Below are 25,295 nucleotides of genomic sequence, written 5' to 3' on the forward strand. Positions count from 1 at the left end.
TTCAAAAAGAAAGAAAAGAAAAAAGACAGATAAAAAAGAAAGAAGAAGGAACGAAAGCAAGATTGAGAATTAACATATAGTTTTAGGAAGGTTTTCATCTTAAAAAGAAAATGTTAGGCTAAGTCATAATGTATTCCTTTGTATTTTATTCTTATATAAACTTATTCTCAATTTTTATGATTATTTTCTACCAGCTCCCTGGATTTTATTCCACCTTCTAAGACAATAAGTCTCAAATTTTCTTATAGTCGAGGTGCCCATGAGCTGCTCTGATTACTCCTTAGTCAAGGCACCGGAAAGGACGTATAAAACAAAGTTTTCCCCAGAAGAAATGTTTATCACAGTACAGTTAATGCAACTTTTCCTCACACTTCCCCCAGAACACAGCTCTCAGAAGCTCATTACACTTGGAGTGGAGAAGAGCACCGCCCTTGGTACCATCGTTGGAGTTTGTGGACCACCACGTCTTCCCATATGCAGTAAACTTCAATGATTTTGAACTTGAATGGAAATAATATACAACTTTACCTTGATCTACCTTACAGAAATGAAAGATAAACTTCACATGCTTAAAAGCAGCAAGACATTACCTCACCTGCAATCTGCCTTGGAATCGTTTTGGGCAATGGAATAGTTCTGTCATTCATTAAAATTTGACTGAATTGTTTGTGCCTAATGTAACAACAGGATAGTGCATTTCATAAATATTTATTTCATAAAATATTAACGTCGAGGTTCAAGAAAACTGCAATGAGGCGTTCGTTGTGTTTCTCAACAGTGATAGGTCATCCTGCATCCTTTTGCAAGCAGGAGGCATTGCAAACTCTTCTGTGCAATGGAGCAGCATGCACACACAAAGATGCTTTGGTCTCATTAGGTAGAGCGGAGTGTAGATGCCCTCGAAACCTGAATGTCTACTTTACGATTTAGTGGTAAAAACAAACACTTTGGATTAAGCAGGTACTTAAACTCAATTCCATGGCTCCCCAACAACTTGGATAGATCATTGATTCTTTCTAAGCTCCAGTTCTCTTATCTGGAAATGGAGATAATAATGGGCTTTACCTCATAGAACTAACTTGACTCTTAAGCAAACTCATCACCTAAAATAGCTGTTCTGTGCTCACCATCTCTCCCACACCCTTCTTTGTATTTTTAATGAAGAAATGTTGTTCCCTTAAACACAAGGTTGTTATTGACAGTAAAGACTTATTCTTCTCATGTGTTAGATATTTGTTTGTTTTAAATATTTATTCTATTACTCCAATGTTCTTCATGTTTTTGTAGTTGGATATCTTAATGTACCAATAAAATTTGATACTTGAAAAAAATCAATCTGTGCTAAACACTAACAAAACAGGTAATTTATAGTGAATATATAAAATTCAAGCTTTTACTACCCATAATTAGTTAAAAAATGTATATGTATGTACCAGGTACTATAGATGAATTATCTTGTATTTGGTCAATATCTACAATTAGTTATTTTGAACTCCAGAAAATGATGTCTCAGAAAGCTTAATGACTTGCCTAAGTGTTCAGTCAGCCATGAGTCTCAGATCAGAACTCAGAGCTCAGAGCTTTCTACTGTACTGCCAGTGACTCTTAACTGGGGGTAATTTTTGTCTCCCATCTTTGACAAGACAAGAACCAGGGCCTTTTTTTGGGGGGTGTGTGTGCCTATTTTAGTAGGTGAATGCTACTGCAATCTAGTATGTAGAGTCTGACACTATGGTTAGGTAAGCATCAATTGCAATGCTCAAGGCACACCTCAACCCAAAATACTGATGATGGTGATGTTGAAAGACCCTGCCGACACATTGGTCTTTCCGGCTTACTTGGTTATTAGATTGGAACACAGAGATACCCTATTAACATTTTGGTGTCACATGAAAGTGAGGCTGCAATAAGGCTGCTATTAAATGACAAATATCCCAGAAGGATATGTACAAAAAGGACACTAGACAGGCAAACTAAAGAGCCTCACTCAGCTTCTGGCTGCACAATTACCTTCAGCTTGTCATCCTCTTACTCCTTGTGACTATGGGAAAACTTGCATTCATGGTGCCTCAACCAACTTGGAGTGGAGAAGCCTGGCATGGATACGTAGCTTGGATGACAGTACTTGCGTCTCTGATATGGGTTTAGATCAAGGTGGAGTCGGCCATTCTTCTCTAACATTGGGATTGGCATGTGAGGTTTAGAAAGGTTTCATTGTAGTGCTGTGGCTAGCCTGACGTCCTGATTCCAGAGCAGGAGGCAGCAAAAAACGCAGAGAGTAGAAGAGTCTAGAAACAGACACTAAAGCGCTGCACACCCAGATTCAGAATGTTAATCAACTTGCTGTTCCATGATTAAAAAAGAAAAGTATTTTTGTTCCAGTTAGTTTGTACTGGGCTCCTTTCTTTAATAATCAGAAAAACCTTCCATATCAGAGCTTGCATGCTTTTGTGGTATGTATACTTTAAATACCTATATTAGAGTCATACAGTGTTTCATTGCATTGAAGAAAAAAAAAAAAAAGAACAGCACACCCCCTTGATGGACATGGGAGCAGGACTATTAAAGTACCAGAATTTCATCTCTACACTGAAGTAATGGATATCTTTATTGAAAAATATGTCTCCTTAACTCTTTTTTTATGTCTCTTGACTACAGTGGGTAATGCTCAATCAGAGTGACTAACATTTTCACCTCTGCAACTATTTGTCATTTCTTTGCCTTGGAAATCTTCATGCTTCTCTCGTCTAGTTCTGTACAAAATATATAATTGATCCAGGTGTGGTGATACATGCCTTTAGTCCCAGCAGGGACAGAGGGGAGACAGAGGCAAGCAAGATCTCTGAGTTCAAGGCCAGTCTGGTTTACAGAGCTAGTGTCAGGATAGCCAAGGCTACATAGACAAACCCTGTCTCAAAATAAAATCAAAACAAACAGACAAATACACAAAACAATCCCCCCCCACCATATAATCACTGGTAGTGTTCTATAGTTACCTAATGTGCCACCTAGACTACTAGACCTGGTTTTCCTGACCTGAATGTGTTAGGTACCCGGTGTCTGACCTCTTTGCACCCACCTCTTAGTGTTCCTTCCTAGAGTCTGGTTAAGTATCAGTCCACTTGTTAGTGCAATGTGATTACCTTCTTAGCTTCCCTGTGTGGGACATAGTTCAGCATCTGAGTTTCTGTGCTTTCATTTATCACAGCGGAGGACTGATTTCCTTGTTCCACATGCACACCTGGTCTGGTGAGTGGCACACGTTTAATAAGAGCTTGCTGAATGGTTGAGCATCTGGCACCTGCTATTATATTTTGTTAGTTTTTCTTTTATAGTATAGTTCTCCGCATTCGGCGTTCCCCCCCTCCTCATTTCCATTCCCTAATGTACAATTCCACTGACCTTTGGGAAACTCATTATATTATTCCCTAACACAGATTCTGCAGACGCAGAGTTGTTCATTGTAATAAAATACACCAGAGTCGGCAGAAGAGAAAAACCATCTCCTCAAAACTGTCTGAAATTTTCTAAACTCATTAAAAATCATAAAACATTGTAATGTTCCATTTGATCTGCGCCCACAAAGCTTTGTTAACTCACCCAAGTGCAGTAAAACTATATAAGACGCTGAAACAGAACATGGTTGGACTTTTATTCTCTGTCTCATTACTCTTCTTAGAAAGCATCTCAGTTGGGAATGATTAAGTGGGAAACTATACCTTGACTGCATGAATGAGGAATTAAGGACAAACAGGAAATAGCCAGTATTTGGACAGAGTAGTAGGGAAATTTTTATTAAGCTATTTCAGCTTCTAAAGAGAAATCTGGGTTACTGGATCCATCGCAGATATGCTGACTTCCAATGTGTTTAGCTCAACAGAAATTTAGTTCCCATTCTCGCACCAGAGGAAGGCGTTCATGGGAAACATAAAAGATTTGAGCTCACTCTGCTTTCCTCTAGTAATGCGTGGATCCAAAGGCCTCAAGATTTGGCTCCCTGAATTACCTTCCACATCTCCCCTCCCTCCCTCAGATTCTTCCTTGAATATTTCTTAGTCACCCACAGAAGACAGGGAAACCACAGTGACGGAGCCCCTCCTTTGACTCTGCACGGAGCCCGGTGCTAAGAACAAATGAGGACGGGCTCAGTGTCAGGTGATTCCTGGCTGTAGCATCCTCTCCTGTTCCAGATGGAGCCCATGTGGCCAAATGAGGCTTAATAGACAAAATCACTCTCTAAATGGTCATCTTGTACGCTGATCATCAAGATCTATGACCAGAACTGCTGGGTGAATTGTTGGGCACAATCCAGGCAGGAAAAGGCTGAAAACAGGCTCTGGACCACTCTAGGCAAATTAAGAACAATTTACATGGCAGTCTGAGTTGAAATGGCACAATTGGGTCATTCCCCATAGAAGCTCCCTCCCTCAGCCATCTGTCTTGTGGTCTGGCATCCTCACTTGTACCTGCTTTACTCTATGAACACCCTGTCTACCTTTGGCGGCTCAGCAGAGATCAGGAGAATGCTACACTTGAGAAGGAAGAACATGGATATTTTCTTTGCTATCAGCGGCATCCCCTCACAGGTTATAAAATTACAGCTTCTTACAATGAGAAGACACACTGGGAAGAACCTAACGTATTTCTCTATCATTTCGTTTAGTCATGAAACTGAGGAACTTGCAAAGTTTCAGCAGCTTACGTGATTGAATCAGAGTCCACAGTATCATAGCCATGCTTGCTAAAGCCGTGACTGCAATGCGTCCCAGGAGGAAAGAAAATCTAGGGACCAGGACACTCAAGAAATGGCTCTTCCTCTTGGTCAGGCTTTTATTAGAATGACTCCGTCTGGGTATCTAATGAGAAAGACTAATTATTACTCTTATTGCCTTAAGTGACTGACTTTCATGAGAGTGTTTCATAATTCAAACCCAAGCCTGGGGTTTCTTATCTTCCTCATTTTCTTATTCCCATTAATGTCATATCACTTATTATAATTTTGTTTATTTATTTCATCTATCGTCTTTCTCCTAACTGTTAAGACATGGACTCTATAAGGACAGGAGATCACCAGCCCCAAACAGGAAGCTGCATGAGCTCAAACAGACCAACATACAAGTCACTCCTTGCTTTCCTCAGCAATGGCCGTGGTTTGTTATAAAAGTTTACTATGGTTGCAATCTAAAAGTGTGAAGAACTCATTATCATGTGACTCCAGACAAGAAGTAGTGCTGAAGAGAAATCGATTCTGGGATTGCTTGGATGGCTTAGATTACTCTAAACAGAATACGTATGAGAGCAATGTCTCAGGGTTAAAGCGGGTATTATAGTGACGGAATCTGGGGCTTCCATGACTTAGCCGCCTGATTTTTAAGAAGTACAAATAAGCAGCAAAGATAGAACAAACCCATAATCGAAAGTGGAGGTTCTGGTAGTAAAGGGACAAGGTTCCAGTTGGAGAGTTTAACTCAGGACATGCTGGGAAAGGCTTTTATGATCTGACACCCACTATGAAACAAACAAACAAACAAAAACAGAAAACAAAAATCCAAACAAACCAAAACAACAACAAAAAAGGTTCAGTCAACAGGGCAAGAGGGTCTTTAGATAAAACTCTCCTAGAGAATACAAATTCTAGTCATATGACACGGACTTTAAAATGCCCCACTGCTGGGTATGGTACATAGGTTGCTGGTAATGCATGCTTGCGTGTAAGACCAGATGTTCCAGATGTTCCGGAGACCCTGCTTTGTGTTTGTCATTGTGCTTTGGAGAGAGCAACATCGGCGGACCTCATGCGATCTTTTTCCTGCTGTTTTATAGGTATCTGGTGTTGATGTTCTCTGGGATCAGTCAGTAGATTCCTAGATAGTGAAGCAGGACTCAGTTGCAAAAGCAATACTTTATGTGAGTAGAAGCATCAACTGTGGCCAAAAAAATCTAACCACACTCATGGCTTTAGAATCCCAGCACTCAGGAGGCAGAGTCAGGTGGATGTCTCTGAGTTCGAGACCACCTTGGTCTACATAGTGAGTTCCAGGATAGCCAGAGTTACATAGTGAAGACCCTGTTTCAAAAAACAAAACAAAACAAATCTTGTGAAATGGGAACAATCTGTAGCTGTTGCACAACCACAAAAGAAGCAGAAAGTGGAATCTGTAGCAGCCAAGTGTGAGGTGTGGGGTTTGTAAGGGAGGAGGTAAGTTTTCAGCTAGCGTAAAGGCGTGAGATGCTGCCACAGTTAGGCTCCGTGCGTGTTGAGAGATGGCTTACTGTCAAGTGGCTATCTTTGCATCTCCGGACATTTAAAACCACATCAGTGTTTATTGCCTATCACTGTAGCTGTAGAAACCAGCAGGTGCATCGGAGAAGGCAAGACAATTAGACAAACCTGGATTCTTAATGAGGCAGTGGTGGGAGAACACACTTGTCTGCTCTGACCTTGCCCTCCCTGGCATTGTTGGAATATCTGTAATTCTGCGTACTGTCTCTCTGACGGCTGGCAGATCATAGAGGCTATGCATATGAACTATTCCATTCTGTAATGCTATCAACCACAAATGTAATTGCTACAGATAAAACAACCAAAGGGAGGAAGATGACACAGAAGATTACGTATCTCAAAAGGACCTTGTGAGATGACATTTACTGATAGTGTGTTGCCTGAAAGCATTCACTCCTCCTTGAAGGACTATCTAGCCTAGGCTGATTTGGACTTTGCAGTGGTGAACCGAATTGCCCGTGGATGAAATGAAAAGTCAACATCACTCTTTCTTTTGTTTAACTGTAGGTATGCACTGCTGTGTGCAAGGTGTGTGTGTGTGCAGCAGGGAACAAAGCCCAAGTCACCCTGTCAACTAGGGGGTAGAACGTTCTGCACATTCTCACGTCCCTCCTCCCTCTAGTCCCTTATGAAACCGTCAGCAAGACAAGGGTTAACCTGAGAGAGAATTAAAAGACAATGTTCCCCATCAAGCTAATGTCCTTCCATTCACAAATGACAGAGGCCCATGTACTTACATCCTGGTTGGACATTTCCCAGTATGGTCTCTCTCCATAGGACATCACCTCCCACATGACAATCCCGTAGCTCCAGGCATCACTCGCTGAGGAGAATTTCCTGTAGGCAATAGCTTCTGGGGCTGTCCACCTTATAGGGATTTTCCCACCCTGAAAAAATAAATAGGATATTTTCCAGATGGTTCACAAATGGTATATTAAGACACAGGCATTCCATTCAGATATCTCTTGTTTGCATTTCCTAAGTGCTTGATAATACTGTTGACGATTTAAATTAAAATAGAGAGCTTGGATAATGTTAAAATGGCAGAAATTTCCCCCTAATAATTGTTATTCAGGAAAAAAAGAAGCTTTCATGGGGAAAAAAAGTCTCATTTTGGAAGGATTTTATTTCATTCATTAGAGAAATTTATTTTTACTTTAGATCCACACAATTAAACACACTATTATGCCATTTGGAGAAAGTTCCAGATTATGGGACATTAAAAACTAAATGTTATTCAACACTCATTAAGCACTGTATTACGTTTATAAATAATAATGAGGCTAAAGCTCTAATCTAATTGAAGACAAATGGTTAAACAGGCTGAATACTCTGTACCAACTCCTCATTAAGGAAGATGTTTTCTTAGGAAAAAGAATGTTTCTAAGGAAAAAGATTTTCTTGCTTTTCCTCAGCCATGATTACATTAATTTTCGAAAATCTTTACTACAATGCAAAATCGGAGGAGTCGAAAACTTCTATTTTTCCCCTGGTAAGGTACATCGCATTTTTTCCTTCAATGTTCAAGTTTACATCTGAACATCATAAAGAGATTAGATTGCACACATTTATTCTGCTTAGATGCTAACGTCTGCCATTGTGTTATACTTAACTTTTATTAACATTTATTACATTTTATCTGTTGAAACACTCAGTAAATCCCATTTTACTGTGATGACAAGAATAAAACAATTCATCCATTTGACTTGTAATAATCTTTAAAAAAAAATCTCAGGTCTGAATTGCCACATTGCACAGATGTGGCGACCTTTACGCCACTAGATGGCGGTAGAGAACAAGAGCTGTTCCATCTAACGCAAACCCGGGAGATGGCTTCAGTTTGCAGCAAAATTATTTTCATCAGTCAGAACCCGCCACTGTGGGATTGTTTCAACATCATCAGCATTTTCATGCGCACAGCATCTGAGCTCACAATGTGCACAAAATCTGTGTTAGGGGAAGTGTGGGGGAGGAACAGCGAATAAAATCTATGTGTGTTTTCTTCTACCCTTGATGAATTTATGGTTGGGAAAGATCTTTTAAAGGTGAAATTCTCGAGTACTATAATCCTTAATTATTTGACAGTTGAAACACTATGAACACTATGAAAAAGGATTAAATTGAAGTTGGAACAATTTAGGCTTCATAAGGCAAATGAGAGAATTAGCAGAACCCTCATTTCAGAGATGCCTGGAGGGGGATTGTCAGGACCCCTGAGAAAAACACCTTGAATCCAATCCTCTGGTTTTACAGGTGAGTGAGCAGCCCAGTGCTCAGAGACTAAGAATTAGATAGTCCTTGGTATCTGAAGTAACTAGTGTAACCACACAGTGAGATGCCGGGACACTGCTAGAGACACGAAAACACTTCAGCTGGAGAGTTGGGTCCATAACTGATTTTAATATTTTAATATGATATATTGTAGTCATATATCACAGCAGCAGCTTGGACAGAAGCCTAACACCTAGGTTTTCTGTGCTTTAGGGCAAAGGTCTTTTAAAATAAAGACCAGAAAATTACATTTACGAGGTTAGTGAAAGCAATGTAACGGGGTGGGTGGGGGGGGCAGTAAAGGGGAAAAGGGTCATTCTCTTTATTTTCTCCTTAAGCTTGTGATGGACGTGCGCGCGCACTCGAGCCACCTGTGGAAGAGACTGTGGAGGCTGAGCTCCCCAACCCTACCCCATAGATTCAATATTTAACATAAGTTTGTCAGCAAAACAATAAAACAACTAAAAAAAAAACAAAACAAAACAAAAAAAAACCCAAGCAACAATCACACAGCACCCACAGTTAAATGTGAATTCTAACACAAACAACAAATAAATTGCTTTTTAAAAAAAGGGTAAATATATACCCCATGATGGAGATTTTTGGAACGGTGTGTCCCATTTACCAAATGAGGCTGGCATTTGCCATAAATGAATATATCAACCTTTTTTTTCTACTGTAATTGAAATATGCACCTTATGTTTTGATTTGTTAAATTTCGCAAACCCTAGTCAAATGCACTGAAAATAAGATGTAAACGCTGTCACTGAACATTCAGGGAACATTCTAAGGAAGCTGGCAGGATCTCACCTACTCTCCTGCCCCCGTGTTAGGTCTCAGTGTGTCCCATGAAGCTGTAAAGCAGCAGCTAACAGTGACTTCATGTTCATTTACCTACTGACTCATAAGTGATATCCTTATCCAGTGATTTGCATATTCATATACATTTGTATATCAAACAACTTTCACATGGAAATGTGAATTTTATCACTTTCCTTCTGGAGGTTTTCTTTTCTCCCTAAAGGGAAGATATTAAAAACATTTGACAAGCCACACTGCTACCTGTTGTGAACCGCATTTTCTCTAAATTCACACATTGAAGCCCTAACTCACTGTGCGACTGTATTAAAAGAGACTTTTAAAAAGCAACTCGGGTTAAATCAAGTCATAAAAGTATAACCCAATATGACTGGTGTCCCCACAGGGGGATGCAAATACAGAAAAGAATCTGCTGTCACAGAGAAAAGGCCATTTGGGGACAACCCCAGGAAGGAGCCAGCTGTCTGAGCTGGAGAAGCTTCCAGAAGAGCCAGACTTGCTGACATCTTGGTCTTGGACTCCAGACCTACAAAGAACACATTTCTGGCGTTTAGGACACCCAGTTGGTGGTGTTTTCTCACGGAAACTTCAGCAGACTAATTGTTACACAACCCCAATAAAAAGAAAACCTTGTTCAGTCCTTGTTCAAATGAACACCACTGGAAAATGAACAGTACATCTTTCATTTCGAATTCTTTGCCTAGTGTTGTCTGGAAATGGAAAGTGTAAGCCAGAATAATCTTAAAATAAAATACGAAAAAAAAAATGGGGCAGACGTTTAATGTGGGAAATATAATTTTAAGGAACAAAATGCATGAATCTAATAGTGGGTAGAAACTGGGACGCTTCTGAGCTCACATGCGACAGAGATAAGGAAGTGTGCAATGCATATTTTTTTTCTGATGAATACTAAATATAGTTTATTTCTAGTCGTAACATGAGGGGAAAGGCAAGGAAGCCTTAAGCCTTGGGCACAATTTTTTAATTTTTACATTAAAAGAAGTAGAAGTATATTTTGTATGCATGTGTAGTGTGTTTATGTGTGTGTGTGTGTGTGTGTGTGTGTGTGTGTGTGTGTGTCTGTGTGTTTGCATGCTCATGTGTGTGGGAGAGACTGAGGGTTGCCCATTTGCCAGAGCACACGTGCGGAGCGCCCATGTGGAGTCAGAGAACAAACTTAGGCCAGCCCCCACCTTCCACACTGTTTAAGACAGGCTCTCTTGGTTGCTTGGTGATGTACAGCTGCAGTCAGGTGCCCGCTCCCAAGCTTCTGGGGTGTCTCCCGTCTCGCTGTAGGAGCGCTTGATTTACATATGGATACTGCCTTACACAGATTGATTTGGGAATTGAAATTCAGGTCCTCTGAGTTCTACGGAGCTACCCTTCCTCTTGGCTTCCCTCTGTTTAATCAAACGGACTAACTTGCATTTGTTGTGTCTCAATCTTGTCTACACGTTTTCACCCACGATCACTAAAGTGGCTTTTTTTTTGTCTTTCATTTCTGGTATTTCAGGGAGCTCTAACTGCCAGATGCTTGCTTCAGGTTGCAGGAATGAACAAATAGCATAATTCTTTAGATTTGAAACCACAATCACGGCTCGTTGTTTCGCCATATGTTAGTGAGCCAGAGAGGAGAAGACGCTAATCAAAGGGACGAGCTGGGATTCAGAAGCAGTTTTGTTACTATTTCCTCTCTTCCATAGCAAGCTTAATCATTAGAGAACAAAGGAAGGACAGGAAGTTAGAGACGTTGAGGCTAACTGAAACCATCACTAGGGAAGATACTTACTCTGTTTTCCAAATTATATTCAAAGCCCGTTACCCAACAAGTAGGTAGCAGGCTGCAGATGTAAGTCTGTTTACAGAATGAGGAGCTCTGTACATGTGTATATCTGTATATGCCTAGCATAGAATGAGGAGCTCTGTACATGTGTATATCTGTATATGCCTAGCATAGAATGAGGAGCTCTGTACATGTGTATATCTGTATATTCCCAGCACCCCACAATGCAGCTGTATTCAGATCTATTCACATCTAGAATATAGTCCTGTTGTCTCAAGAGGACTGGTCAGTTAATAGATAAGTAATAAAATCACAATGACTTAATATTAAAATCTAACAAAAAATGATTCAGAGCAACCAAAGACATTTGAAAAACCCTCCGTTTCTCATTCACTGGGATGGATATTTTAGCCCAGAGAAAAAAGATTTTGAATGGACAATGAGCTCGTTGGAAGCTTTCCTTTCTTTATAGATCTATCTCTGGAGTCTCAGAACTTTAAAGAATCGGAGTTACAGAACAGACACATAGCCAGTAAATGCATGGAAAAGTGTTTAGCATCCTTAGTTGTCAGAAGAAGGCAAATCAAAATGATGAGGAGGTTTTATCTCACCACAATCAGAATGGCTATCATCAAGAAAGCAAACAGCAAAAGCTAAATGAGAGAGATAGGAAAAGGAACCTTTATTCAGTGCTGGTAGGAAAGTAAATTCGGTCCTTATGGAAATCAGTAAAAACAAACAAATTAACAAGCATGTGAAAAGGAGCCACCATATAATGAAGCCACAGTGCTTGTAGTTCTACACTTGACTCAGTTACTGCACCGCAGGGGTTCTTTCACACCATGCTTATTGGAGGACGATTCACAATAGCCCAATCAGAGAATCAGCCCAGGTTCCCATCAACAGATGAATAAACATGGCATCTGTACACCATGGAACTTTATTCAGTAATGAAGAGCAAAATTATATTCTTTGCAAGAAAACGAATAGAACTTGAGATCTTTGTGTTAAGCAAAACTACTGGGAAGATGAATATCACATTTTCTCTTATATATGGAATCTGGAATCTATCTGTCTGTCTATCTATCTCATTTATCTATTATCTATCATCTATTATCTATTACCTATCATCTATCAATCTATCTCATTTATCTATTATCTATCAATCTATCATTTATTATCTATTATCTATCATCTATCTATCAATCTATCCATCCATCCACCTACTCACCTACATACATACATCTGTCTGTCTTTGACATTTAAAAATAGAAGGGATTATTTAGGAAGAAAGGGGCCAGTGGAAGGAGTAGGGAGGAGCTGAGGTGAATATGAGCAGAAATATGTGTAAATTACCATAATTCACTATGGAGTGACTGAAGCCATTTTTTACTGTGTCTTTGTAAATAACGGTTAGAGGCACATTTAGGTGTGGGGTACACAAACGAAACTAGTAGTGGGGGGTTTGAGATCAGGATGGGTTATATGGTGAGTTCAAGACCAATTTGAGTTACAGAGCAAGACTCTCCCAACTGGAACACTCTTCTGTTATTGGTGGGACTGCAAACTTGTTCAGTTACTGTGAAAATCAATATGGCAGCTTCTCAGAAAATTGGGAATTGATCTACCTCAAGATTCAGCTATACCCACTTTTGGGCATATACCCGAAGGACATTGCATTTTACCCCAAGGAAACTTGTTCATCTAAGTTCATTGTAGCTTTATTCATAATAGGCAGAAACTGGAAACAGTTTACATGTCCCTCAATCAAAGAATGGATCAAGAAAAGGTGATACATTTACAATGGAGTATTATTCAACTATTAAAAAATGGCATCATAAAATTTGTAGGCAAATGGATAGAACCAGGAGCAATCATCACAAGTGAGGTAATTCAGACTCAGAAGACAAATATGTACTCACTTATAAGGGGATATTAGTTATTAAGTAAATGATAGTCAAACTACAGTCTGTACACTCAGAGAGATTAGGAAAAGAGGAAGGTTGTAGTGGGATTCATGCATCTTCTGTAGAAGGGAAAACAGAATAATTTTTGCTGGTAGACTGGGGTGAGTAGGACAGGAGATGTGTGTGTGTGTGTGTGTGTGTGTGTGTGTGTGTGTCAGGGGAAGATGGGATGAAGAGAGAGGGTGTGGGGATAGATGGCTGGAATTGAGAGGCATTTTGGGTGCAGTGTGGAAACCAAGAGCAGTGGAAACCTCTGTAATCTATGAGGGTGATCCTAGTGTCAACTCCTAGTAGTGGTGGATATGGATTTTCAATTGGCCATAGCTTGTAATCAGGCAAGGCTTCTAGTGGTGAGGTGCATTGGGTTGAGTTGTCGGCCAAGGAGGTAGCCCTGTGGAGATCCCCAAATAACCCAGGCTGATGCTAACACAGAGGGTTGCTCTCTGAGAACTGGCAGCAGGGCCCTATTACCAAGGCCAACATCCACACAGCTCATTGAATGTGGAGAGGTTGAGTTAGTGCCAGCATGGAGCCTTCACCTCTGTGTTCTAGTCTCTTTAGCATGAGAAGTTCTGTAGGTTCTAGCAAGACAAACATGGATGCCCACCTAGCCATCAAACTCTCCATTTACAATCTGTCCTGTCTGCAAGATGTACTGTGGCAATAGTGGTTCAGAACATGTGGGTGTGGCCAACCAATGTTTGGTTTACATTCAGAGGCCCACACCATAAGAGGGATCCCATGCCCTATAACGCCTGGATGGCCAGGAACCAGAGGCCTAGGATAGAACCAAACACGACTAGCAAAAAACAAAACAACATAAAAATAAATAAATAGAATAAAAAGAAAGAAACGTTTTCTAACGATTTTCTACTGTTCTCATAGATTGTTGCCTTGTCCAGTTATCACCAGAGAGGCTTCCTCTGGCAGCACACGGAAGCAGATACAGAGACCCACAGCCGGACATGATGCAGAAAGAGAGTCTAAATTGGAGGTCTCCATCTGGTCCCTCCTCTCGGTGCATAGGGAATCTCATGGAAGAGGGGGTAGAAAGATTGTAGGAATCAGAGGAGTTGAGGACACCAGGAGAACATAGGCCAATGAATCAACCAAGCAGGGTGCCTATGGGCTCACTGAGACTGAAGTGGCAAGGACGGGGCCTTCAGTGGTCTGCACCAGGTCCTCTGCAGCCATATGTCACAACTCTTAGCTTGGTGTGTTTATGGAACTCCTAATTGTGGGAGTGGGGATGTCTTTGACTCTTTTGCTTGCTCTTGGGATGCTTTTCCTCCACTTGTGTTGCTTTATCCAGCCTTGATGTGGGGTAGGAAAGGGTGCAGTAGTGAGTGTAGGGGTGAGGTGGGGGCAGGTGCTCTAGAGCCCCACCATTCCATACCCTTAGGTATTGCTATGCTGCTCCTGTAGTGCTATTCTGATCTCCTGTTCTAGTGATGAAATAAATACTTCTCTACTTTTGAAATTTAATGTTAGAATGCATTTCTCATGAAGAAGGAGGGCAGATTAGAATGATTCCAGATAAACACAAAGAGCCAAGCCATCAGCTTTGTTTCCTACTTGCTAAAACAATTTCTAAGTGTGGAAAGGGCTTTTTGTTCTTTCTCGTGCTATAGACCCTGGATAAAACCCCATTTCCATTCACTCTCTAAATGTATAAGCAGGTACGTGAATGCAAAATTTTTGTTTCCTTTAATAAAACAGTGCTATCGCACCACCCAAAACTCCAAGAACTAGGATTCTTTTAACCTACTTCCTCCTAAATTGCTCTGGAAAATAATTCATTGCTATCTATTCCCCAGTACTCTCTTTCAATGAAAACATAGGTGCTACATCATTGAGTGAATAACACTATTCTGGAAAGCATGTGCTAAATTAGATTTTTCTATTCTATGCTAGAAGGAAGATAATGCAGGCCATAATGCTACTGTAATATGGAGAATTAAACACAGGTGTTGTTATAACGATTGCCATTGTATCTCAGCACAGATAACTTCAACACTGCTCACAGCACAGAGAAGATAACTTAAAAGAATAACCTATCAGTCATTATTGTTTTGCAAAAATATTATATGATAAAGTCTCAGCTGGACAGGAGATAACAATGAAGTTAAATAACTATTTGTAGCATTTTCTAGGCAGCATTTTTTCTTAGTGATCTCTCTCTCTCCTTTCTCTCTCTTCTCTTTTTCTTTCTCCCTTCCTTTCTCTTTTATAGAAAACTAGGCGACACAGCCTTCTAGTCTTAATATATTTTAATAAAGTTCTAAAAACCCATGGTCTCTGTGCTAACTTTGTGGAAACCAGTACAGAATCGATGGCTTCAAATGTACCATATAAATTGCAAGGTGAAGGATTAGTTATTTGAGGTTGTTTGCTACCATTGAAACGGAGAAGTTTGTCTTACAGTGACTTGATACGCCAGGGCTGGCTGATATTCATGGGAGGCCTTCCCATTTTCTGAAGAGAATTAGAGGAGTGGAGGGGAAGGATGGGAGGTGAATGGGAAAAACTGGGAGGAGAGGAAGGAGGGAAACTGTGGTTGGAATGTAAAGTAAATAAACAAATTAATATAAACACTGAGAAATTTAATACTTTGGGGTGCTAATGACAACACAATTGATTGCGCATATCACATTTGTGAGTTCTGTTTCTCTGAGAGCCTATGTCCCATTCATCTGCATACATGGTTGGATGTCACTTTTGGAAAGTGTTTAGATCCTGTTATTAGGGCTAATAAATTGGAAAAGGTGAGGCAAGCCTGTATTTATTCTAGTGTTATTTGCACAAGTCCTGCTTGGAACAAAATTTCCAAACGGCACAGCGAGTACCTGAGTTTCTGAGGGGAAGGGGTGCAGGTTATAAATCCTAGTGTGCTTGTAGAGGGAAGGCAGCTGTGACGCTGACTACCCTGCCTTGCAGCCCTCTCTTGTCACTAATTTGCTCTGTGACTCGGGACAGATGGTGGGTGTTACTGTAAGTTGAGGGCTTTGTAGCTTTTGTAAAGGTCTAGAATGTTATAATTTGTTAATCAGTGTAATTCTACAGTGGGTTAAACAAAAAGTGTAGCCTTTCGTCCTGTCTAAAGCAAAGGAAGACCACGCTAAACTGGGGTTTCCTGTTATGCCTACAGGCACTTTACACAGAGGATCTTGAGAGAGACTGGGGCTTTGAGCAGATCAGAGAAGCAAGGGTTTTGCTGTTTGTGGTGTTTTGCTGTATCAGTTCAGAGTGAAGCTGCGACCTCGAATTACCCATTGTCAGAGAAGGTGATCTGAGAAAAGAGGAGAGGGCATGGTGATGTCTGTAGAAGCTGTCAGTTTAGGTCCAGCTGCTCAGGACACTGAGCACTCAGGAGTCTGGCTTCCTTGGGACTTAAAAGCAGTACTCTGTGGGGACAGCCTAGTAACACATATCCCACAGTCTCTAAAACTTAGAGGTCTGGATGCAAAAATGTTTAATACAGCTGGCCCTATTTTAGTTGTTGGCTGAGAGGATTGTTAAAAAAATGCCAGAATTTTTAAAATGTGTTTTAAAATTGAGGACAGTTTATTTTTATTTTTTATTTCTTTTTATTAGATAATTTTTGTTTACATTTCATATGTTATCCCCTTTCCCCCACCCAAACTCCCTGCCATGAGATTCCCCTATACTGGAGGGTCCAGCCTTGGCAGGACCAAGGGCTTCTCCTCCCATTGGTGCCCAACAAGGCCATTCTCTGCCACATATGCAGCTGGAGCCATAGGTCTGTCCATGTGTAGTCTTTGGGTAGTTAGTGGTTTAGTCCCTGGGAGCTCTGGTTGGTTGGTATTGTAATTATTATGGGGTTGCAAACCCCTTCAGCTCCTTCAATCCTTTCTCTAACTCCTCCAATGGGGACCCCATTCTCAGATCAGTGGTTGGCTGTAAGCATTCGCCTCTGTATTTGTCATGCTCGGGCTGATTCTTTCAGGAGATGGCTATGTCAGGCTCCTGTTAGCATGCACTTTTTGGCATCAGCAGTATTGTCTGGGTTTGGTGGCTCTATATGTATGGGCTAGATCCTCAGGCGTGGCAGTCTCTGAACGGCCATTCCTTCTGTATCCGCTCCAATCTTTGTCTCCATAACTCCTCCTGTAAATATTTTTGTTCCCCTATCTAAGAAGGACTAAAGAATCTGCACTTTGGTCATCCTTCTTCTTGAGCTTCATGTGGTCTGTGGATTGTATCTTGGGTATGAGGACAGTTTATAATCATTAGGTGTGGAGCTGAGAACATTAACTCCTGTATTTATTCAATTATTCTGAGTTTTCTTTTAAACACCCTTTTCTTATGTAAAGCCAATGAATGATTCTTCAGGACCCAAGAGTTCATAAATAATATCATCAGTTCTCTTGCTCTAGCCTGAAGACTCACCATCAGCCTCACCAGACTGACACTTGTAAGCACTTACCTTCTGTGCCCTTGACCTCAACAGTGATTCCCCTACTCAGTGCTCCACTTTCTGTGGTGTCAGTTGTACCTAGTTAATAGTGGCTCAAAGATGTATAAGCTTTACACTTCATATCAAAGCTATGCATGGTAACGTATATACAGTCTCGACCACTTGGCAGACAGTGGCAGAAAGATCCCTTGAATCCACAAGCTCAAGGCAACTGGGCTATGACAATCAGGTGTCTGCAACAAGTGGGGAACTTGATGGGATGAATAAGGGAAATAGTGTGAAATGAACAGTTTTCACTTTTTAATGTTTTCTTACTTACCACTATGTACTTGGCTAATAACAACAAAAGAAGAAGGGGGGGATTTTTCAGGTCTGAATTTTCAGTTTCTAAAGCACAATGCCAGTGGGAACACTGAAGGCCTTTGGTAGCATTTGTTCATCCATCCATCGGTCGATCCGTCCATCTATCCATCCATCCATTCACTCATTCATTCTCTTAGTGTTCCTTTGATCAAATACTTTTGAACACAACTCTCATGCCAAGTACTCAGGTTAAAATGAAGATATTTTCCCAGTGAGATCACCTAAAGGTAAGGGAGATGCTGATGCAGCCTAGTGCTAACAGCACTAAAGTCTCTGCCAACGTTACTTAGCAGCAGAAAAGGAGAGATGAGTGCTTTGGATGGCTGTTGTGAGAGGGAGAAGGGCATCTCCACAGAGTTGATTTGTTGAGTTGGGAAGCAAAGTAGTAACTGTAGTTATAAAGAGGATGGCCAGGGCATCTCTTCAGAGAAATAGGAAACTCAAAGGGACAGAATATGGAACAGCACCAAGCATCCAGGAGTTAACAATATTTCTGAAACTGCTCCTATTTGGAGACCAAGGAAGGAAGAGATGGCTTACAGTCTGAGGTACCAGCAACTTGGCTAACCATTCAGAATACTAAGCATTGGGATTTCATGATGCTCTCTTCACTTAGAACACCTTCCCAGAAACTGCATTTTACTATTTTGCTTGTATCTGCTGTTATTTCTATGTGCAAAATTATACATGATTTGGTTTTACATTTCTTTGCTTTCATTCTACTTCTATTTCTTATGGCTTAAAGATAGGCGTCTTGTGGTATAATGTGGTGTAAATAATCCATTTTTTAAAAAGTGTACAGGGATACCATGGATTCTAAATCTTCCTTTTGACCTTTTGACTAAATGTCTAATAAAAAAAAATGAAATTGCTTGAGTTCTGGCAGAATCACCTGCAGTATGTGTGTGCAGTCATGCGTCATGCCGAGCAGGTTGGAAGGTCTAATTTTACTTGCATAAAATATTCACTATTTTACAGCAGATTTTCCCAGTGAATACATTTTGGGAAAGCAATGCTTTTTGGAATGCGCCTCCAGCTTGTTTTGCTCTGGTTTAAGTATATCATTTGGGTTCTGAAGCCTTGTTCTCATGGACAGCAGATGGCTCCGGAGGACACTGCTGGAGTGCTGAACGGCGTGGCATGACAAGATCTGGATGTACTTGCCTGTGAGCAGAATGAAGCAAGAAAGGGTTTTTTAATGTCTTCAAATATTATCACAAGCCAACGGCAAAGGATAGTTTCAAAAAAGGAAAGCCCATCGAGTTTTTCTTTTTAAACAGTTTAGATATTTTAGACCCATTTCTTAGGTGAAGCAAGGTGCTGATGTCAAGCCTGGGTTTCTTCTTTGTAGGAGCAATTTCAGAACAATTCAGCCCTTGGATACATTGTGTGGTTCCATCCCATTCTCCCTTTGAATTTGCTGTTTTCTCTGAAAAGATGCTCTGGCCTCCATCTTTTAAATCAAACTCCTACTTTCCCTGTCAGGTGAGAATGTTGCTCCTGTTGGGAAGCCCTTCTTTGCCTTGAGTGTCTCTCTATATTTGCCATTCTCCTCTGTATCATTTTTCTGGTTCATCCTTTCTTCTGGTTCTTTGCTCTCCTTGCACTGTGTTTGGGCTAACAGCTTCTAATTGTGTGTCCGGGCAGAGATCTTGTTAGCTTGGTTCTTTGACATTTTCTTATCACTAAAACATGAGCTTGATCATAAGAGCTACTCAGGTAATACTAGTTAATACATGTTGATGATAGAGCACGAGGCAACAACAGTATACTCATCTAATGGGTGATGAATGATGCATGGCAAATGATTCTGTGGACTATGAAGAACAAAATGTTGGTGGATACTGAGTAAGGGAGGGCTTCCAAGAAACAATGAGACCTAGGCGAGAACTCTGAAAGACTGGATTGTAAATGAATTGTGGGTAAGAGAGGGAGGGGTTAGGCGTAGGAGAGTAGAAATGTGTCCAAGAAGAGAAAGATGGGGTTAAGGATGATAAAATTGTGGTTTTTATTTGGTTTTGGTAGTTTTTAAAGTTTCCTTTGGCTGTAGATTAGGGATAGAGAGAGATAGAGTATAGTGACAATGTTTGAATTTTGATTTTTTAGAAATCACAGAAATATAACATGTTTTTATTTTAATCCCATGTGTGAGGTAAGGAGATGTTTTAGAAAGTTCACAGCAGCTGACTATCATTTGCCTGGCAGGGGCATGATTCTCTCAGTTACAGATAGCTTCTGTGAGTATGTAACATTTGGAATTCTGCAGGCTTTCAGGGGGTGTATAAATGCTATGGCTCTAAGAGGTGAGGTGGGTTGTGGATTGGTTGTTTGGTTGTTGGTTGTTGTTGGTCACAGTTGTTAAGTAGTCATGTGCAAAGAAGAAACAACAGGAAGAAATTAGATATCCTGACAGTACAAATCAAACTTGTCCCAAGGAACTAAATGCCCCTAATCAGTAGGAAGTAGTCTAAAAATAATGTCACCCCCTTTCTGACCCCATGACTTTATTTAGGGATATCTTTCCTTTCCTGTCTATCTTTTTTTTCTTTTATCTAGTATAATGGGGTTGAATGGTGGAAGAAAAAGAGTAGCAAGAAGAAAGAAGAATCCACAAAGAAGCAAGCACGTGCTACAATGTATAGAATCAGGGAAATCTTGTCATGTTTAAGAAGCTGGCAATAGGGTTGGGGATTTGGCTCAGTGGTAGAGTGCTTGCCTAGCAAGGGCAAGGTCCTGGGTCCCCAGCTCAAAAAAAAAAAAAAAAAAAAAAAAAAAAAAAAAGAAAAGAAAAAAAAAAAAAGCTGGCAATATTATTTCATAATTTTAGAGCAATCACATGACATCACATCTTTACACATTAAAGGTTTACTTCAATGCTCACATTAGATACTGTCCATTTCACAAAGAAGAATGTAAGACATTTATTCATCTGAACACAGTTTAAACAAAGGAGTCCAAATCTGCCATGTAAACAATGCTGGGGGTTACATTCGGGAAATTCTCTTTTAAGAACTACCATGTAGACCACTTCTGCTCAAATACCTGGCCAAAGAGGGACCCTCCCAGAGCCCTCAAGGACACAGGAATCAAGGAACATCCAGGGACAGGATCCTACTAGTTTTCTCTGTTCCCTGGAGATGACCCTGTACACAGCTCTCTATACCCAAGTTCTGCCCAAAGAGAGCTGGTCTCCCAGGAGTGCTGACACACATGCTTACAGGAGGGACAAGCCACAAAGACAGCAAGACCAGCTAACACCAGAATTAACCAGACGGTGAGAGGCAAGTGTAAGAATCTAAGCAACAGAAACTAAGACTACCTGGTATCATCGGAACCCAGTTCTTCCACCACAGCAAGCCCTGGATATCCAAACACACCAGAAAAGGAATGTTCTGATTTAAATTCACATCTCCTGATGATGATAGAGAATTTTAAGAAGGGCATAATTAACTCCCTTAAAGAAATATAGGAGAATACAGGTAAACAGAGATTAGAAGCCTTTAAAGAGGAAACTCAAAAATTCCTTAAAGAATTACAGAAAACCACAACTAAACAGGTGAAGGAATAGAAAAAAGCCATCCAGGATCTAAAAATAAAAATAGAAACAATAAAGAAATCACAAAGGGTGATAATCCCAGAGATAGAAAACCTAGGAAAGAGACCAGGAGTCCTAAATGCAAGCATCACTAACAGAATACAAGAGATAGAAGAGAGAATTTCAGGTGCAAAAGATATCATAGAAAACATTGACACAATAGTCAAAGAAAATGCAAAACGCAAAAAGATCCTAACCCAAAACATCCAGAAAATTCAGGACACAATGAGAAGATCAAACCTAAGGATAATAGGTCCAGAAGAAAGCAAAGATTCCCAAATTAAAGGGCCAGCAAATATATTCAACAAAATTATAGAAGAAAACTTTCCTAAACCTAAAGAAAGAGATGCCCATGAACATAGAAGAAGCATACAGAACTCCAAATAGATTGGACCAGAAAAGATATTCCTCCTGTCACATAATAGTCAAACCACCAAATGTACAAAACAAAGAATATTAAAGGCAGTAAGGGAAAAGGTCAAGTGACATATGAGGGCAGATCTAAGAATTACACCAGACTTCTCAACAGAAAATATGGAAGCTAGATGATCCTGGACAGATGTCATACAGACCTTAGGAGGACATAAATGCCAGCCTGGACTACTATATCCAGCAAAACTCTTAATTAACATAGATGGAGAAACCAAGATATTCCATGACAAAAACAAATTTACACAATATCTTTTCACAAATACAGCCCTACAAAGGATAATAGATGGAAATCTCCAACACAAGGAGGGACACTACACCCTAGAAAAAGCAAGGAAGTAATCTTTCAACTAACCCAAAAACTCACACAAACATAATTCCATGTCTAACAACAAAAATAACAGGAAGCAGCAATCAGTATTGCTTAATATCTCTTAACATCAATGAACTCAATTCCCCAATAAAAAGACATAGACTATCAGACTGGATATGGAAACAGGACCCAGCATTTTGCTGCATACAGGAAACACAACTCAGTGATAAAGACAGACACTATCTCAGAGTAAAAAGCTGGAAAATTTTTTTCCAAGTAAATGGTCCCAAGAAACAAGCTGGAGTAACTATTCTAATATGGAATAAAATCAACTTTCAACCAAACGTTTTCAAAAAAGGTAAGGAAGGACACTTCTTGCACATCAAAGGAAAATTCTACCAAGATGAACGTTCAATTCTGAACATCTATGCTCCAAATGCAAGGACACCCACATTCATAAAAGAAACATTACTAAAGCCTAAAGCACACATTGCACCTCACACAATAAGAGTGGGAGACTTCAATATCCTACTCTTATCAATGGACAGATCATGAAAACAGAAACTAAACAGAGAAACAGTGAAACTAACAGTAGTTATGAATCAAATGGATTTAACAGATATCTGTAGAATATTTCATCCTGAAACAAAAGAATATACCTTCTCAGATACCTTCTTCAAAATTGACCATGTAATCAGTCACAAAACAGGACTCAGCAGAAAAAAGAAGATTGAAATAATCCTATGCATCCTATCAGATCACCACAGACTAAAGCTGGAGTTCAGTAACAACAAACACAACAGAAAGCCCACACACACATGGAAGCTGAACAATGGTTTACTAATTGATAACTTGGTCAAAGAAGAAATAAAGAAAGATTAAAGACATTTTAGAATTTAATGAAAATGAAGGCATAAGATAATTTTCTAGACAGATACCAGGTACCAAAAGTTAAATTAGGATTAGATAAACCATCTAAACAGTCCCATAACTCCCAAAGAAATAGAAGCAGTTATTAAAAGTCTCCCAATCAAAAAGAACCCAGGACTAGATGGATTTAATTCAGAGTTCTATCAGACCTTGAAAGAATACCTAATACCAATACTCTTCTAACTATTCCACAAAATAGAATACTACCCAGTTTATTCTATGAAGCCACAGTTAAGCTGCTACCAAAACCACACAAAGACCCAACAAAGAAAGAGAACTTCAGACCAATTCCCCTTATAAATATTGATCCAAAAATACTCAAATAAATCCTCACAAACTGAACCAAGAAATCATCAAAACAATCATTCATCATGATCAAGTAGGCTTCATTCCAGGGATGCAGGGATGGTTCAATATATGAAAATCCATCAATGTAATCCACTATATAAACAAACTCAAAGGAAAAAAAACCACATGATCATTTCATTAGATGCTGAGAAAGCATTTGACAAAATTCAACAACCCTTCATGATAAAAGTCTTGGAAAGATCAGGAATTCAACACATATACTAAATATAGTAAAAGCAACATACAGCAAACTGGTAGCCAACATCAAACTAAATGAAGAGAAATTTGAAGCAATCCCACTTCAATCAGGGACTAGACATGACTGCCAGCTCCCTCCCTAACTATTTAACATAGTACTTGAAGTTCTAACTAGAGGAATTAGACATTGAAAGGAGGTCAAACAGTTACAAATTGGAAAGGAAGAAGTAAAAATATCACTATTTGCAGATGATATGATAGTACATTTAAGTGGCCTCCAAAATTCAACCAGATAACTCCTACTGCTGAAAAGCAACTTCAGCAAAGTGACTGGATATAAAATTAACTCAAACAAATCCCCTACTCAAAGGATAAACAGGCTGAGAAAGAAATTAGGGAAATGACACCCTTCGCAGTGGTCACAAATAATATAAAATACCTCAGTGTGACTCTAATCAAGCAAGTGAAAGATCTGTATGACAAGAACTTCAAGACTCTGAAGGAAGATATTAAAGAAGTTATCAGGAGATGGAAAGATCTCCCATGCTCATGGACTGGCAGGATTGGTATAGAAAAATGGCCATCTTGCCAAAAACAATCAACAGATTAAATTCCCACTCTATTCTTCATAGAGGCAGAAAGAATAATTCTCAAATTCATTTGGAATAACAAAAAAATCCAGGATAGGGAAAATTATTCTCAACAAAAAAAGAACTTGTGGGGGAATCACTATTCCCTTACTTCAAGCTGTATCACAAAGCAATAATGATAAAAACTGCATGGTATTTTTACAGAGACAGGCAAATAGATCAGTAGAAAAGATGTGAAGACCCAGAAATGAACCCAAACACCTATGGTCACTTGATCTTTGGCAAAATAGCTAAAACCATCCAATGGAAAAAAGATAGCATTTTCAACAAATGGTGGTTCAACTGGTGGTTAGCATGTTGGAGAATGCAAATAGATCCATTCTTATCTCCTTGTACAAAGCTTAAGTCCAAGTGGATCAAGGACCTCCACATAAAACCAGATACACTGAATCTAATAAAAGCGAAAGTGGGGAAGAGCCTTGAATACTTGGGCACAGGGGAAAATTTCCTGAATAGGACACCAATGGCTTATGCTCTAAGATCAGGAATGGACAAATGGGACCTCATAAAATTGCAAAGCTTCTGTAAGGCAAAGGTTTCTGTCATTAGGACAAAATGATAACCAACAGATTGGGAAAAGATCTTTACCAATTCTACATCCAATAGAGGGCTAATATCCAATATATACTAAGAACTCAAGAAGTTAGGCTCCAGAGAACCGAATAAATCCTATTAAAAATGGGAAACAGAGCTAAACAGAGAATTCTCAACTGAGGAAACTTGAGTGGCCGTGAAGTACCTAAAGAAATGTTCAACATCCTTAGTCATCAGGGAAATGCAAATCAGAACAACCCTGAGATTCCACCTCATACCCATCAGAATGGCTAATTTAAAAAAATCAGGTGACAGCAGATGCTGTCGTGGATGTGGAGAAAGGGGAATACTCCTCCATTGTTACTCCATTTTGT

At 39.8% G+C, this 25,295-nt stretch overlaps 1 protein-coding gene across 1 annotated transcript in view; it reads right to left on the reverse strand.

The window, feature by feature from the left end:
- Nucleotides 1-25,295, reverse strand: part of Epha6 (EPH receptor A6) — an 893,674-nt gene that overhangs the window by 23,296 nt on the left and 845,083 nt on the right. The window contains exon 15 of the mRNA XM_032900334.1: nucleotides 7,021-7,170. Coding sequence (XP_032756225.1) covers nucleotides 7,021-7,170 — 150 coding nt within the window. The remainder of the gene's footprint in view (nucleotides 1-7,020; nucleotides 7,171-25,295) is intronic.

This window comes from Rattus rattus, chromosome 4, assembly GCF_011064425.1.
Source record: "Rattus rattus isolate New Zealand chromosome 4, Rrattus_CSIRO_v1, whole genome shotgun sequence".
In the NCBI taxonomy this organism is placed as follows: domain Eukaryota; kingdom Metazoa; phylum Chordata; class Mammalia; order Rodentia; family Muridae; genus Rattus; species Rattus rattus.